Genomic DNA, 17,525 nt, shown 5'->3' with positions numbered 1-17,525 from the left:
AGAATGGATCTCTTCCGCAGGTCATTCATCCCCACTGGTCACAGACAGCCAAAAATATATTATCTATGTTATTTGCCCTATTACAATTTACTCACCCACGCAATAATTCCATGCAACTGCACTTTCGTGGTTCTGTTAAAATGTGTACTTTGTATATATACACCATGAACATTTTGAATTTACATTCCCGAATACTTGTACATTCCTGTTGTTTAGGGTATTGCCAATTCTAATCTTTTTTTATTTTTAGTGTTCATGTACTATTCTAGCACTTTTTGTACTCATCACATGTCCATCTCTAACCCTTCAAATCTAATCCAATTCCTTCATTTTAAATGTAAATTGAAGTACACTGCTTCCTCGCTAAATTCAACAATATAGTTACCAAAACGTTTACAAATATAGCCATTTTATTAATGACTTGGAAAAAAGCTTAACAACACAAGGAATACATGCATGCAGGGTATGTACTGTCTGAGCCATTATCCTCCTTTTTCTTATTCACAACAGACATTTCTTACAGTTCGGTAGTGAATTACAGCTGTGAAGCAATAAAATCAATTTCTGTATAAGCTTGTTTCAACACACACACGCACACACGAGACTTTTACCCAATATGACTTGCTCTGAAAATTAACTCCATCCTGGCACCAGCAGGTTTGAACTTTTCTTGGGATATTTGTTGTTGTTGTTGCTTTTAACAAACAAATAAAAACACAATTTCAGAAGGTAAAATAAGAATACAAATCAGATTCTGGTGCAGTGTTGCAAGGCCAAAGAATGCATCCACAACACAGGAAACAGCCTTAAAATGTGTTTTTATAAAATATCAATATAAGCAACTGTTTGTTTCAACTCGTATGATTTACTTAAAATTGACCTTTTTCAACCCTCTAAAACACTCACATGTCACTTGATGTGATATTAGGAATGTGTGCTGCCAACATCTACAGAGTGGATGGGAATGAGATATAAAAAAAAAAAACAGAAGTCACTACATGGCTCTAGTTACAGTATGTCGGATGTTGCTATGGTTACCACAGCTGGCAGCTGCTCGCAAGTCATTTTTGAAAGCAACACTAACTGAGCTTCTACATAGGGGGATTAATAGGAAATTCAGAAACTCTCCGTGAACAGTTAACTTAATGTTAAGATGACATAACAATCTTATTCTACAATAGAAATAAAAAACTACTGCCCCATTAAACAAATGGAGAAAACAAAAGATATAAAGAGACAGAAAGAGAGAGCGCCCCGGGATAGAGCTGCATAAACAGCAGCTCAACTTGTGGAAGGTGCTCCTGGGCTCAGTTCTTCCCTCTCTTTGACTTCCGTGTGGACTGCCTGCCTCTCTTCGCTCCTCTTTTTACTACAGGCTTCTCTGAGGACGACTCTTCGGGCTCAGGATGCCTGGATCCACTTTTGGTCGTCGGCTTTTTAGCTGCAGTTTCCTTGGGGGTTGACTCTTCAGGCTTGGATCGCTTGGACCTTGTTGTCTCCTTGGCGACTACAGCCTTTACAACCTCTTCTTCTTCTTCTTCTTCTTCTTCATCTGATGACTCTGTGGGCACAGGTCGCTTGGCTGCCCGCTTGTTAAGCTTTTTAACGGCTGGTGTTTTGGGCCTTCTTGCAGGTGCTCCTCTTTTGACAGGTGTGGCTTTAGTTGGCGGTGTGGATTCCTTCTTTGTGGCTGCTGGTTTATTTCCCAACTTCTTGGCTGGGGACGCTGCCGCTTTCTTAGCCAGGGTCTTCTTTGAAGGGGGACGTCCAACGCCTCTAGCTTTCGATTGACTCGAGCTCCGGGATTTTTTGGCCGGTGGTGGACGGCGAGCCCGGGGTGGAGGCCTCTTTTGAGACTTCCTAAGAGCAAAGCAAACAGACAATAGTTAGAAAACCAGCTGATACAGACAAATGCCCTATCCTTACAAACACTATATACACTGCTAGATTTCACAATAAATTTTACACCAACCTCTTAGGTGGGGGAGGCTCATCTTCCTCTTCTGACTCCTCCTCCTCCTCCTCTTCTTCTGACGACTCCTCCTCCTCTTCATCAGAAGTCTCAAACGTCCGCCTCCTCTTTGTTGGAGGATGAGCGTTTATATTCTGAAGGTCTTTGAACTTGTCTGGATACAGAACAGCAGGACTGACGATAAAGAGAGAGTAAACATAGTATAAAAGTTATGGTGAAGTTGAAATGGTTATTTAGGAGAATACTTTTCTGCATCTGCTGCTAGCATACCTCGGGTAGAAGGGGAAACAGAGCCGGTAGGTTCCCGTGAAGCCATGACCAGTGATCTGCTCCATCCATCCGAGTATTTTACACTTTTTCAAGGTCCTCCTCAGGTTGGCCACTGAAGAGAACAGATCACATTCAAATTAGTCATTGAGTCAACTCAATCATTTAGGCCCCAAGAGCCTTATTTGCAGAGATGATTAAACAATTAAACAACATGAGGATACTTTCATTAGGGGTGGTCATTCCATGCAAAAACACTATTCAAATGTATCTAATAAACCACTAAATTCTGAAGGACTATTTTCTTACCTCAAATACTCTAATAAAATTGTGTTTGAGGTTTTATTTCCAGTTTTTACTTAAATTTTGTGTTTTCTCTGCCTTGCAGACAGACCCTGATGCTGAATACAATACAGTGGTTTCTAGGAAAAGCAGGTTAATTGACTTTTAAAAATAAAACGACTAATTGATTATTCAATAATCATGACCCAACCCTAACTTTTATCCCCTGCAGTGCTTATACTGTGTTACAGCAGACTCAATCACTGGTGGTAAATAGAAAACATACATGGAAGCTTCTCGAATACTCTTGTAACATCATCCACTTCTCTGCAGTTTATTCTTCTTCATCAATGCCCAAATGTGACCCGCTATCCGGCTTGTTAGTAAATGTGTGTGCATTTAGAGGGCTTTCCTACTTCCTACTTCTCTTTCTGTGGTAAGAACATGATATCTGATGTTTCATTTACAGAGGAAATGCTGTTGAACTGTTGTTTTAACCGAGACACAATAGTTTTAACTGAGATTAAATGGAATGGAAATGGATTTAAATGGAGATTAAATCATGCATCAGAGAGAGAGAGAGAGAGAGAGAGAGAGAGAGAGAGAGAGAGAGAGAGAGAGAGAGAGAGCATGAGACTCACCCAAGTAGCATTCTTTCATGTCCTTGTAGGCATCTACGATGTGTTTGCGCAGAGTGGTGGTACTGCAGGTTTTGGGTTCGTTCATGGCTGTGATGGCAGCTGTGAGGGCATCGTCCATGGTGCTCTTCGATGAGGCCTGGCTCCATGTACGCTTCAACTGTGACAGTCAGATAAAACAAAATGAATAAAAATGAACTTGAAACTAAACCTGAAATAATTTGGGAAATTCAATGAGTGACACAAAATGAAAATTCTGTTTCCTGCAAGCGTGAATAATTTTAAGGGCTATCACTTTTTCTAAAAATCAAGTTACAACTAATTTATAATGGCCAGTAATCCGATGCACCACCGTAAGCGCTTCCTTAATACACCAAATATCAGAGTTTTCATTCATTTAACAATTTAAATACCTGGGTTAGGGTTAGGTAATGCTGGGGTTAACAATGCTGCTACCGTTTAAGTATTCATATCATACAGCACTCAGAGTAGGAGTGAATAAACACTCCATGAACAGGAAATCAGTGACCACAGACAGAAGTTCCAACTGATTAACTGATTGATTAGCAGAGTCTCCCTCGTGTAGACTTTCATCTTTCAAAATGCTGAGGCTGCTGCCATATGGTAAGAAACCTTACATGCCCTCTGCTGGTCTATAAAGGGTACTACTTAAATAGGCACTTGGAGATGGCAACGTTTGCATTTCAAGCAGGTAACGAAAGTCTGAAAGTGAACTTTATCTACACCCCACGTTTGAAATGATTGAATGAATAAAAAGTGACAGCCTTAGTGTTTACTGCCACATCAATTTCATGATTTACATGGAATGCATTACGTTAACACAAATTATATTACGGTGACAGTATAGTGGAACAATGATGCTCAAGTTGGCAATGCTGGACAAAAAGCAGGTCATGAAGTGGTTCTGTGTGGCTGCTTGTTATGTTAAAAACTCACCTTAGACATTACTGATGATGATAAAAACTTATCTTATAACCCTTTTCTTGACAGGTAATGGATTATTTTTGAGTGTGACACTTGAAAAACATATCTTTGTCCAACACAGAGGCTAATCAGACAGAGTTTAAGAGCCAATTGTCATTTTTCTTCACTGCATATCTCACACAATTTGGAGGAAAAATTAACAGTTTTACCTGGAAGGTCCCTTTGGCTCCTGTCCCAGTGATTTGCTCCAGCTGTCCCTTTTCTACTGCCTTCACTAAAGCAGTCTTCAGGACCTTTGGCCTGAGGAGGAACCAGACAAGAATTCACTAACATTTTCAGGAACAGCTAATACAGAAAAACAAACAACAACAACAACACCTATAGTTTAAGATACGGAGCTACTGTTGCTGTTTCAACAACTTCACCTTTACCATATTTTTGCAGTGAACATTTTTTTTTTTGGAGCATGGTGGTCAAATTTTCACTTCGAATACTTAAGGGATAAATTCATTTTCTTTCATTAAGGTCCAGTGTGTAACATTTTGGATGATTTATTGGCAAACATTTAGCATAACATCCATAAATGTGCTGATGTAAGTGTATAAATGCTTTAATATAAAATGGTTTTAGAATTTTATTATGTATTTTAGACAAGGCCATTGCTTTACTGAAGCACTCGTCTTGCACCCCAAATGGACAAACCAGTGAGAGTGTGCATATCACTTTTTGAAGCACGCAAAGGAAGAAAGACGATAACCTTTCTGGCAAGTGAAGGCTTCTTAACGCACTGGACCTTTAGACTTTAGTAGGTTAAAGCTTCACAAACACAACTTACACAAACAGTAATGTGAATACAACTGTACCTCTTCTCGATGTTGAAGCTGGGGAAATGCTGCTCCAGATATTTCTTGATCAGACCGTACGAGGCCTCTTTGGGCTCACAGAGCTGAGTGATGATGAGAGGAAGAGCGTCTCCCAGATTGTTCGCCTTCTGAACAGATTTCTAAAAAACATCATGCATTTGCAGGGATGACGTTTACAAGCAAACACATCAGTCTCACAAGGCAAAAAAAGAGCTGCTTCACACATGCAATGAATTCATGGAAGTCTGTCTTAATATGATGATGTTCTGGATGTTTCTTAGTACTTTTCCACACAATTGCCTTAGTCAAAGTAGTAGTGATCACAACTTCTGCTGCATCAATTGAGCTGGACATTTTCCACATAACCAAGAGTGTTTATTTTTTTAGTGTATCACCTTCTCACCAAAGACGTCAACCACTCACTTCTTTGAATGCTTGATGACTATTCACCCAAAGCTTTTAGTATAGAGGACAACTTTTTAAAGTGGCCTCATGTGCCCAGATTTATTTCTGATTGAAAAACTTAAATAAAATGTACTTGTAACTTCACTTTCTTCTTCTGCTGTGACATACCTTAGATGAAGGGGGCTGCTTTCCAATGGCAAAGGTTCCTGAAAGGCCTTTACCCTTTAGCTGTGGAGAAAGAGACAACACCATGATTAAGACATGGCAGTGACAAAATGTCTCCAGATATCAGATCACTCTATAACTCCTACTCCGAAACATAAGAAACATCAAAATCAAAATCCTTAACCTGTTTGATGGTGCCCTTCTCCAAATGTTTCTTCATCGCTTTCTTTATGAGAAACTTCTTCCTGTCGAGCTCCATGTCCGGGTATTTTTTCGAAATATATTTCATGACCGACTGGTACGAAAGCCCGGATTTGTCTTGACAAGACTGAAAAGAAAACGGACCAGGAATTGGGTGAAAACAGAACAATAATAAAAAGACACACGACTGACTGTGACGAGACATGGATTCACAAAGTTTGTACACACCGCAATAGCTTCAACGAGGACGTTATCCACTTTGAACTGAGTGCCTGCAAAGTTGGCTACAGGAAGCTTTTTGCTGCCAGTGACACTAGCCCACACAGGAATGGTCCGCTTCACTTTCTTGGTTTTGGATTTCCCGTACTTGTAGCCATCCTTTAACCTGTTGCCAAAAGGAGCAAGAATCAAGTTCAGTGAAGGAGCTCGACTGTTTGGAAGCGATATTTCACTGTGATTGTTTTCACCCTTATCTTTATCACATCCTCACCTTAGTAGGAGAACATAGCAGTGTGTTGCACACTGTCCAGCCGCGCAGTCCTTGCATTTGTCACTTTGTCCATTTGATACCGACAGGAGAGACAAAATTAAGTTTCAGAACATCTGACCACAAGAATAATTTGATCCTGATTGAATTTCTATGCTAGGGAACGGTGCACAAAAAGGAGAATCTTTGCTTTGTTGAGGTCTGGGAAAAGAAAGGGAGGAGAAATTACCAAAACTACAAGCAAGATAAAGCGTTCCCGCTTTACCTGGGTTGCCATATTCTGTTTATTTTGGACAACTGGTCGAATATAAATTGTTGACAGAATCCAGCGTCAAAATAAATAAAAAGGAGACTTTCTACAAGTCAGAAAACATTATTCTCAGGTTTATTTTCAAACAAGTGGGGAAACCATATACTATCCGGGCGTTATTCTGAAATGTACATGAGACTGCATATCAACGTCCTCTCCCCCTGAACTCCTCCAAAGATGCAGACAAAGAAACTGGTGCATGGGCCTGACAACTATGTAAAGAGGGGATTCTAGTTGGCTGTGACAGGTCACATCTTTTGGAAAAGCAACACTGCAACCATGAGCGGAGCAGTCTGCTGTTATCCAGCGGAGGTAAGGATAATATAAACAGATAAAAGTGCTATCAAAGTGAAATATCGCAGTGTTCCGAGGTGCACACTAGTTCTCTGGTGAAACTCACTCTTTCTTCTCGGTCCCCTTGTCTCCATTGTCCGCCTCAGCTTCTTCATCAGCCTTCTCTCCATTCTCGGCAGGCTCCGGCTCGGTCTCACCCGTAGCCTTGCTCTCCTCCACATCTGCCACTGCAGCTGAAGATTCCGCCTGTTCCTCCTTAGCAGTCGGTGAGTCTTCCGGGGAGGCCTCAGGCTCTGGGAGGACACAATCAATAACATGAATGTAGAAAACCAAACAAAACATATTCCAAGCATTTTACAAATGCAAATACTAAATATATCTAAAATATCCCACTTTGCACCATTGTGCAAGTCCTTACAGTGTTTTATTCTAGCACCCACAAGACTTAAATGGTGTTCCCAGGTACTGTCCCATCTGGACGATAGTCAGTGAGACACAATTTTAAATGTGGAAAGACTCTTCGGTTACTAAGTACAAATACTTAAATTAGACCCTTTCTTACTAAGATGTATAGCTCATTTTAAATGTGCATGTGAAGTGCTTTATTTTTCCATTTGGGCCAATTTAGTTGTAGACAGGACACTATAAAAGAGTTGTTTTTGTTACAATATTAACTATAATGCCTCCAGTTCAAAGTGAAAACTGACTTTGTATTTTTTTCAACAGCATTACTGTATATTAGTCAGTTGACTACACACTGACATTGATGGACAATATTTTAAATAAACTGCACTGAACTTCTAATCAGACATTATAATGTTATTGACTTTTGCATGAGGTGATTTACAAAAAAAAAGCATCTGATTGAATAACTTGGGGAAACTCCATACCACTGCTGTATGTGATTGTGACACCACATATCCGTCTTATTGAAACTTGTTTCTGTTATTAAATGAGTTGCGCCGACTACACCTCCCTCTCCAGACTAAATAAAAACAGTACTTGTCTGCAGGAGGTCCGGATCAGGTGAGAGATCGGTGATGCGTTCAGGGGTTTGGGGCTCAGGTAATGGACGACCCCCGGCCTCACCTTTCTCTGCAGCCGAGGGGGCCTTCTCCTGGGTAGGAGTCGCTGCTGCTCGGCGTATCGGCATCACACTGGATTAGTCTGAACGGAGAAAACAACATGTAACTAAGATTAGATGAACACATCAGGGAAAACACTGCCGAGGCCCGCACTGTGTAGTAATGCTTGTGTGTGCTTTAGAACGGCGAGACCACAATTTTCATTCATTGAGGCCCATTATGCTGAAAATGAAGGAAAAGCTGCGCTTATGTTTGAGAAACGCGGACCACCTATAAGACGTTAACTCCAGTCCGGCTCCACTGTCAGCGTTTGCCAGCAAACAGCCATAATTTGCACTGTAGCCAAAAGATGAGGCGCGAGAAATGTTCGACAATTTCGCCATTTTGTCCGTCGGATTTAACACACAGTGATGGCGTCGCACAGGAAGATAAAATTCATTTCAGTTGCGTGGAGTAAAAAGCCACGGAGCTGTGGTGTTTTCCAGCAACAGATAAATGCAAGTGCACGTTTAGGTAATAATAAGTCGCAGAGTCGATGTAACTTACCTTTTAATAGTCGAAAAAAGTGAAATACTTGGGGGTAAATTTCTGCACGATCCTTTATTTAGATTTCTGTTTACGAGCCCCGCCCCATTACGACCGTTGGTCACGTCGCAGCGTCACTCACACACATACGGCACGTCGACTGATTCCCCCTCCGTCATGGCCGCTCGCTCCGAACCTTTTTGTTGTCTCCTCATTATTCAAACCACGACGTTTCACCGAACTACACAACCGTGACTCCGCTAGCATCATCGCTGTGATGTCACGTAGCGTTAGCAGCTAGCGGACGAGGTGCTAATTACGTTCACCGTCTTTCCCCCAAAAAATATAAATAAAAAAGCTCAAGACGATACTGAGGAGTTTTCCTTTTCCACAAATTTAAACATTTCCACATTTACTCGGATGTTTTCTAACGGTAAACGACATGACAAAACATATCACGGTACGGCGAGTACAGCTAACCTATGGGAGTTGTAGTTTTTCAATAGAAACCTTTGTTTAAAAATAGAGACAAGGGCCTGTGACAAGCAGTGGAAGGTCGAGCTGTGTATTACACGATTACGCGATTCAATGTTCAGATATACAGTGATTATTCCTATCCATAATTATCATGGTATCTTGAACTGGAACTAATTTAAAAAAAACATTTGGGATGGAATTATGGTTAGGCTTTAGTTTGAAAATATAAAGTTATCTGGAATTACGAACCTAAAAACAAATGGAAAAAAGTGACACAGGAGAATGATATCAGACATACCAATTGTACGAATATCATCATGAATTAAATGTTAAAACATACTGCCACGAACATAAACAACGAATGGAAGAGATGCTAGCTAAATTAGCTGCGGCATTCTCCTCCACATTTACCCCCATTAAATTATCAAAGGTGAAGTTTTTCCACAGCGCTACACAAAAAAAACAATCGTTAATCAGGAGCAGAATAATTAGCTGATTAATTGATTGACAATCATTTGTGATTAAAGACCCTTTGTCATTTTTTTCTCTGAGGTTAATCTCAATGAGTTCGTTCTTTGACAGACATCTTTAACAAGTTAATAGCTAATTAACATTAACATTCTTGGGCATGTTATACTCTCAATTATATTTCTGACCTATTGATTTCATTTGCTAAACCAACTCCACACACAAAAAAAACAGTTAAACAGATTTTAAAACAAGGTAAAATCACATGATCAAGTATGAAGAACCCAACATGGGGGATGTATTGTTACAGTGGGGAAAATGATATAAAAACACAAACTATTGAGCAAAATGCATGCACTTTGAGGGCCATTGGGCACCTGCCTTATTGGTGATAGGACAAACTAGTGGGATTCTATAAACTGTGTGCCTAATCACCATAAAAGACACAGATTATTTGTCAGTGCTCCGATGAAAGGATAGAGTGGATCCCATGTTGTGAATCCTGGACCAGATGTAATCCGCTTCCTCGGCTGCTCCTCGTGGTCAGACCAAACAGCTCCTCTGAAGATGTTCAAATGTCACCATCCACTGAAACACACCATGCACACTGGGACACACACACCTTTCTATGTTGGAACAGACCAAACGTCGTCACAGTAATGGTTTTGGCACAATATGAGCCGACATCTGTAGGAAGACTCAAACAAACACTCTCCAAGCTGTTGTTGTCTACAAACGCATCCAAAAAGCAACCATCAAAAGAACAAATCATAAACATCAGCATTTTTAAACACCTTTTTTGTCTTTAATGTATTTACAAGCACTGATTCTGCTCTGTAGGTCTGAAGTACAACAAGCATGTCTTGTTCAGCGAACCTGGCCATTGGCTTTTTAAAGTTGCATTTTTGCTTATTTCAGTTGAATGCATGTGGTTTGTTCATCTGCGATTGTTTCGACAGTTCTGTGGTCTGACTTGCATTGGTTCTTGAATGCATACCTCTACCTCTCATGAGGTGTATGTACATACCAATGCAAAACAAGTCACGGCTTATTGGGTTTTAGGATGCAACCCATGATCTCAAACGTCATACATGAACAACGTTGACAGTTCATCTGCATCCACTCTGCTTCTCAATGACTGCTTCCCCTTCATCCCAAAAATGATTTTGTTTAACCCTGTTTTAAACCAAACAGTGTGGAGTCCAGGGAGGCTACTCATGTTTTCACAATTATTATTTTGTTATTATAATTAATTATATTGTTATTTCTGTTCTGTTGTTGTGAGCATCTGCAAATGTTAAATAACTTTTGTATTTGCAGTCCTTAAAAAAATAATAAATTAAAGAGTCCAGAACCAATGTATCTTTTAAGTCTCTTCTTATAAAGTAACAAAAGGAAAGTAAGTTAAACTTTAAAACAAAAATATTTTCTATGTATAATACAGGTATTTAGTGCTTCCGCCATTGAAATCCAAACTCAAAATGGCGGCATGTTTCAGAACCGTACCGCAGAAAAAAAATTCCAGCCGTAAACATGTCGTCCTGCCCACGCAACCATTTTGAACGTTTGTTCTGCTTTAAGGATGTAGTTCTACTACGTCATGTCCCTGGGTGTCTCCCTCGTCAATTATCTTCCGACTCCTCCTCTGCCTCTCGCAGCCAAGTGAAGAAGGCTGTAACAGACTTGAGGGCCACGCCCTTACCCTGCTGCTCGGCGGGGTCTTTGCTCGTCTCCCACTTGTAGAAAGCGTCCTCAGAAATGACGTCCTCATCATACAGACAGTCGAAGAACATCCGGAGAAGGTCTGCAGACACAGAGAAGACACAGGTGTTAAACCCAAACAAATAAATAAGGGTTTGTTTTAGAAACCAATATCTTCAAATACTTTTGTACTGTAAAAAAGGGTTGTGGTTTTGTATTACAACATTTTAGTAATGTATTTAAAGGAACAGAGCAGTTTCCTGTAAATATCAACAGCACTTACAGCATTGTTCAGGGTTCTGTGGAGTCTACTATATATATAAACTGTATATGTATATGATACAATATTATGATTACATAGAATTACACACTTCACCATCACAACTGACACTTTAATGCTAGTATGATGACAAACTGCAGGGACAGTAATTCTCCAGCTTTTTGACAATAATTCCCCAAGAATTATTGCCCCAAGAAAGTAAAGAAAATGATGGATGCTGACAAGATTAGCATCAGTCAATCAGCCAAATCAAGTAAATGTTAGAGCTATAATAGTTTACTGTTCATTCATGGAGATTTCAACTTGTGTTCCAAATTGTATAAAATGTCCACAAAGTACTTTAGAGGGAGGAATTTAAACATCTACATTTGAATGATAACAACATTAAATTAATCTGCTGATGAAAGTCATGAAAAGGATGAAAGCTCCAGGTGATGGTGTTCCTTAAAGCACTGGTTCAGATATGACTTGGATTGTAATTTAATCTTAAGAGATGAAGAAAAAGAAAAACATTTTCATGAGCGGTAAATGCTGATGCAGAACTTACTTGGAGGCTGATCCAGGGCGACGATCAGCGCTTGAAGTGCATAAAGTGCTTGCAGCTGTCGCTCAGTGTCTGAGTTAAGGTACTTGAGTAATACAGGCAATCTCATCTGAATGATGGCCGTGTCCACTCGACAGTTGGTGTTATCGTCTGTGTAGTAAAGACGGAGGCAAGAGTAAAATGCATGCTACGTCTCCTGGCCTACAGTTTGACCAAGTGTAAATGTTGAAATAAGTGGTGTGATGTCAGTAGGATTGAAGAGTGGTGATGTGTTTACCCTTCACTGCTGCCTTACACACAGCTGTCATCAAAGCCCTCAGGAAGGGAGACGAGCTCATCTGAGAGTCATCTAGGTTTTCCTGAGAAATGCAGCACAACACAGATCATTTATCAAAACCTATAAACTGCCTTCTGGGATTTCAGCCATTAGACTGACGACTCAATTTGATGACGAATGGATGCATAAACGCGTGACTTCTTCTTCTACATACCTCCACCCAGTCGAAGATCTGCTCATCACTGGCCATGTCCTCCAGGAGGAGTCTCTCCAGCTGCTGTCTCAGCTCCTCTGGAGACAAAGTCTTTTTAGACATAACTGCCTCAGAGCTGGAGCTGTCTGACTGAAGAAACTGGAGTTTCTGTTTGAGTCAAGAGGAAGGGACAAAGACGGTTACAAAACAAGGAAGAGCCAGCAGGAAAAAACAGGAAAAACCTGTCTTTGTTTCAGGAGTTTAATAACTTTCATACAACTGATTTATGATGGCTGTGGGTTTTCCCATGATGAGTTATCTTGACTTAATTTGAATGAAGACCTTTTTTTTTTACCACCAACCTTTTGTGAGATGAAGGCCTGGATATCGTCTTCCTCAGGTAGAACGTCAGCCCAACTGAGACCAGACTCCCTCCACAAAGTGGCCACAGCCTTGTGGCTCTGTGGAGACGAGACCAAACAATCACCAATCACACACTTTCTCTATAACATGTTCTTACTTTGTCGAAACAAACACAGTGAGAAAAATAAAATGTCTGTGTTATTTAATAATGATTTAAGTCATTGACCAGGTAACGTCCATTGCAGCATAACTTTATATAATATCAATATACATTATAATCTCTACCAACCACTAATCTAGACAGGTGAGCTACGGTTTATAATCGAAATGGGCGTGCTTCATAATGGCAACATATAATAGATTATTTATCTGTGAGTACAGAACAAAATTCAAAAATGCTTGCTTACCATGTGTTTGCATAGTATGTGCAGTATTTCAGAAATTAAGATCCCAGCTCTTCCCACAGGAAGCAAAGGTTTGCTTAATTCACTGTGAACAAACACATGACAGAAATTAAAATTAGTTGTTTTTTTTACCTTCATGAACAAATACAAAACACTGAATGTTAAAACCAAATTATATCATCTGAAGCTTATTGTTGTTCTCTTTTATAGGACAGGTGAATAATGAGGTGCTTAATTAAGGGGTGACATTTTAAATGTGCAGTTTTATTTCCTTGAGGGGACTAAAGCTCATACTGTGCAGTGCCTCTTTTCCTAGATTTTACTTTTCCATACATTATTGTCTCCTTAAGTGTGAATGAATGACTCATGTGTGGACGTCTCAGCACCTAAAGAGCTCTCTCATAGAGAAGCCCCCTTCCTTCAGCACAGGGCCGAGCAGCTCGGCCAGGTACAGCCAGATGTGGGGAATGTCGATGGCCATGTCGTCCGCTAGCTCCAGCGTTTCTGCAAATCTGAGAAAACACAGATAGGCAACGTGTTCAAGACAAAATAGTTTATATAAAACGTTTGTGTGACAAAAACTAATCTGTAAAATCCTTGGTAGTTCACCCGGTCATTTGAAGCTCAAGAGATGCTTGATGAATACGTTTAGATAAAGTATATCAAGTGAAAACTGACATGGTAAAAATTATACTTTGTGGTCAATTTATGTTCAGAAGCAATTAAACCAAAAGAGAAAACAACCATTTGAAAGGGTAACATGTTTGAGACATTTAAAACAAAACAAAACAAAAAAAACTTATGCACTTATGAATGTAAATGAAAATAAATGGCTATAGGATTTCAATCTATCTTTTCTTCTTCATCATGCAGGGTTTCTGCAGTTCACCACTGTAAATTAAATCAAAAGACAACTTTTAGGCTTTATGATATTAAAACTCTACTGTCACTATATTCACCAGGACACAGTTTTCATGAAGAACTGAAAAATAGATATATGGCACAAAAGAACTACATAATTTCATATGCAAAACAATGACAGAATAGAGAGTAGTGTTCAGCCAGTAAGAGTGTGAATGAATTATTGAGTTAGTTCGACTCCAACCAGACTGTTAAAACACATGTAAACATGTTAGTCTGACTTTGGTTAATTAGATTAGTACATTGTCAGTCAGACTAACATACCGCGATAATGAAATTTGGAATCAAGCTACTACTCCATGTGTGGTGGGCCGTGACAGAATCTCCACTAACTCCCACATATTGATTCTGTCTCTTTATTTTTCCAATACAACGTATCATTCAAACCATTCACGAAGCACAAAGCAGGCTACAAACTGACCCTTTGTAGAACTGGGGTTTGGGCAGGATTCCCTTCTGTACCACCTGGAAGAAGAGCTGGCCCATGTGGTCACGTGTGATCTGACTGCGCTCCAGAGTCGACTCCACCCCGACACGTACGAAGATGTGCAGCTGAGAACCCAAATCAAGTTCGTCCACACACTGGACAGCCTCCTGCAAGAAAACAAAGGAATATGATCAAGACTGAGCCAACAGTGAACGTGACATAAGAATGTGCACTACATAATAAAGCACTGAAACTCACAATGCCTCAAAATATTTTCATTGTGACAGTGTAATGACAATAGTTAACATCAGATGAAACAGACTGTATATAAAATACATCTAAAACTATGACATTCATGTTTTAATCTGACAAATCACTTAAAAACTCAGTTTTTAAACTCATGTACTGATTCTGAGCACCTTGTAATCGTTAATGTGCAGGAACTCGTCGATGATGGACTTGGACTTCCTCTCAATCTCCTCTTCAGACAGGGCTGGTTTGTCAAGGTTCTGGACCACAGGCTCAGGTTTCACTGACGAAGCAAAAAAAAACAAAAGTCATAACAGTATCTGTCTGTGGTAAGAGAAACATTCAGACATTTATTATTATTTTATTTAAAGATTATCTATTCTCTATAACTGTGCAACAACGGATACTATAATGGCTTTGCTCATTTACAGTAGAGGCACAGCCATACTAAATCTTTGACCTGTGAGTGGAAATGTTTACATATTGCGTTGATGTACAGTATGTCCAGTGTTGTCTCACCAGGCTCTTTGACTCTGTTGCGCTCTGGCTCAGTTTTTTCCTCTGTGACACTCGGTCTCCGGGGCTCAGCTCCCTCTCGCTCCCGGTCTCTTTGCGGCTCCTCTGGAGTTTGATTCTCTAGCAGCTCTTTCGTACTGCTTCCCCTGGAGAAGGGGTCAGGCCGTGACAACGGCGGGACAGAGATCAGCGGCTTGTCATTGCGCTCTCTGCCTGTACTGCTACGGCTGAAAGAAGAGGGGGGAAAAGCAAACAGTCAGTGAAGACGCTAGAGTAAATAAACTCTGAGTCAGGAGAAATATCTCTTTTCGTCCTTTACCTTCCAAGACTCCTCCTGGCGTCAAAATCTTGGTTCTGTGTTGGTGTGGTGGAGGCTTGAGATGAAGGCGAGGACTGCAGCGCAGAAAAACGATTGAGGCCGGCTGTGCGTGACAGTTCTGTTATGAGATGAAAAAAAGTTGTAAAACACAGGAGTAACAAATTAGTTATTTGGATTGTTGTCATTACTTTTAATGTTACATGCCACATCTTTTAACTCACTACAGAGCATTATTCAATACATAATTAAAAAAAAAAAAAAAAAGCTTAGAATACGTGAACATCTGTTGTGAAATAGAGTTCAAACGTTCAAATAATAACTTTTCAATAGAGGCAAACCACATAATCAGCCAGATATTTCTAATCACTGGCCATTTATTATTTATTCATCAGCCAGTTAATAAAAATGATGCATTTTTGTTCTCAGAACTAAACAAGTTTGTACTTTTTTTGTGGCCTGTTTCATGTACTAAGTATTCAGTTCATACATTATTCTATTATAACTGTAGTGCAGCCATAAAATGTAGATTAGAGAGACAGACCATTAGTGTTGTTCAATAACTTAACAACGTTACCAAAGTTAAACAATTTTTTGTATTATCTGTTAGTATTTGTTATTTACAGTGATTTTATCAGAAGGAGGAACGACATCGGCTACCCTGATTTTTAAAAATCTGCATTGGCCACGGAAAAACACATATCTGTTGACCTACTTTTCAAACTTATCAAATGATCCATGCCCCCAGTTTTATGGAGAGATTTATTTAGTTATTTTGTCGTTTATCATCTAGAGTCATTGAAACTGTTCTCAACAAGTTATTTTAAAGATGTAAAAAGTGGAATAACTCTAATCAATTGTGTAGATGCACACAAGCTGAGGACTAAATTAGTCTCTGCGAATTTGTTCGATAAATGAGTGCTTGAGACAAAAGATACTTGGCTGTGTGATGGTGCAGTTTCTACTTAGTTCTGTGTACCATCTGCAGCCTGATGTATTGGTGCCATTTTTACCTGAGTCGCTGGCCTTGGCTCCTCCACTGCTGCCCTTTACCCATGTGACTTGAGCCCGTGGGCCCAACTGGATCTTCTCGTCCATTTGAGGCTGCAGAAAGAGGATAAATCAAGAAAAAGTGAGTGGCTCAGGTAATGAGTTCTCTCTCTCTCTCTCTCTGCTCTGAACACACTGAAACATGACTGAAACCAACCAGCAGGTGGAGCTCCAAAAAAAGCAGCTTTCCTCTGCACTACATTTGTACTAAAGAACCACAGCAATGTAAATCAGATATTGTGTATGTAGTTCAGTTATGATGAATCCCTGGATTTGTCTTAGTTCTGCGTAAACATTTATTTTCTTTTTACAGAAACTTTCTGCCCAAAGAAAAGGACAGCAGTGGTGAGGGGAACCTGGTGACAAACCCTGAAAAAACATTTAATGAACGTAAGACAAACTTGTCGCAACATGAACAACAACCTCAACAGTTTATCTTAATTACAACACTGACAATGATCGACCAGCAGATTCATTCCAGTCCATCAGACAGTGAAAATGCACAACCTGTGACTCAAGTTTCTTTGTGGTCATTGCCTGAATCACAACAAGCCTACTGTATATTCAACATCTGTTGTTTTCATTAAATGAACTCTTGCACATCACCGAACTGAATGGCTCTTAGGACATTATATTTTAGTGTAGTGTATCTCTGCAGGAATCGTAAAAAACAACTCAGCAGAAAGGAGGGTATATTCCAAGGTAGAATCTATTAACTTTGACAGTGAATCTAATTAAGGTGAATAAATAAATTGCTTCAAAATATAGTGAGATGAATTTCTCAAAAAGTAGTGCAGAAATCTTTAAAATCTTATCTATGAACAAATAAAATGTTGTGCTGATTTGGATAATGGTCCAGATTGTGGAGTTGGCAGAGGTATGTGCTCTCAGAGCGAGCGC

The 17,525-nt window shown here is 39.8% G+C and overlaps 2 protein-coding genes across 3 annotated transcripts in view; both read right to left on the bottom strand.

Moving 5' to 3' along the window:
• Positions 1 to 467: 467 nt before the first annotated feature.
• On the bottom strand, positions 468 to 8,551 carry hp1bp3 (heterochromatin protein 1, binding protein 3). 2 transcript variants are annotated; one of them, XM_083893080.1, is made up of 13 exons: positions 8,461 to 8,551; positions 7,919 to 7,996; positions 6,936 to 7,122; positions 6,229 to 6,291; positions 5,967 to 6,123; positions 5,722 to 5,865; positions 5,541 to 5,600; positions 4,968 to 5,107; positions 4,314 to 4,404; positions 3,163 to 3,319; positions 2,243 to 2,354; positions 1,973 to 2,146; positions 468 to 1,860 (listed from the first exon to the last, which is right to left on the bottom strand). In XM_083893080.1, exons 2-13 carry the CDS (start codon positions 7,980 to 7,982, stop codon positions 1,308 to 1,310), a joined length of 1,902 nt encoding a protein of 633 aa, XP_083749206.1. In that variant the 5' UTR covers positions 7,983 to 7,996; positions 8,461 to 8,551; the 3' UTR covers positions 468 to 1,307. The 2 variants fall into 2 exon arrangements, with proteins under 2 accessions (XP_083749206.1, XP_083749207.1); XM_083893081.1 differs by lacking the exon at positions 6,229 to 6,291.
• A 1,681-nt stretch (positions 8,552 to 10,232) lies between these two features.
• The window catches only part of eif4g3a (eukaryotic translation initiation factor 4 gamma, 3a), a 42,739-nt gene continuing 35,446 nt past the window's right edge, over positions 10,233 to 17,525 (bottom strand). The window contains exons 24-35 of the mRNA XM_083893077.1: positions 16,589 to 16,679; positions 15,579 to 15,696; positions 15,263 to 15,486; positions 14,914 to 15,026; positions 14,489 to 14,661; positions 13,533 to 13,658; positions 13,150 to 13,231; positions 12,742 to 12,840; positions 12,401 to 12,547; positions 12,187 to 12,268; positions 11,913 to 12,059; positions 10,233 to 11,188 (exon numbers count right to left, since the gene is read on the bottom strand). Coding sequence (XP_083749203.1) covers positions 11,007 to 11,188; positions 11,913 to 12,059; positions 12,187 to 12,268; positions 12,401 to 12,547; positions 12,742 to 12,840; positions 13,150 to 13,231; positions 13,533 to 13,658; positions 14,489 to 14,661; positions 14,914 to 15,026; positions 15,263 to 15,486; positions 15,579 to 15,696; positions 16,589 to 16,679 — 1,584 coding nt within the window. The 3' untranslated portion in view covers positions 10,233 to 11,006. The remainder of the gene's footprint in view (positions 11,189 to 11,912; positions 12,060 to 12,186; positions 12,269 to 12,400; positions 12,548 to 12,741; positions 12,841 to 13,149; positions 13,232 to 13,532; positions 13,659 to 14,488; positions 14,662 to 14,913; positions 15,027 to 15,262; positions 15,487 to 15,578; positions 15,697 to 16,588; positions 16,680 to 17,525) is intronic.

This window comes from Microchirus variegatus (assembly GCF_963457635.1).
Source record: "Microchirus variegatus genome assembly, chromosome: 7".
NCBI classification, from domain to species: Eukaryota; Metazoa; Chordata; class Actinopteri; order Pleuronectiformes; family Soleidae; genus Microchirus; species Microchirus variegatus.
This window is presented reverse-complemented; position numbering and strand designations above follow the sequence as displayed.

Excerpts from the sequence above, each read along its gene's own strand:
- hp1bp3 (XM_083893080.1), bottom strand. The coding sequence starts at position 7,982 with ATGCCGATACGCCGAGCAGCAGCGACTCCTACCCAGGAGAAGGCCCCC. Across the intron at positions 5,108-5,540 it reads AGCAGCCCCCTTCATCTAAG|AAATCTGTTCAGAAGGCGAA; the intron begins GTATGTCACAGC and ends GATGTTTTTTAG. Across the intron at positions 2,355-3,162 it reads CATGAAAGAATGCTACTTGG|TGGCCAACCTGAGGAGGACC; the intron begins GTGAGTCTCATG and ends TGTTCTCTTCAG.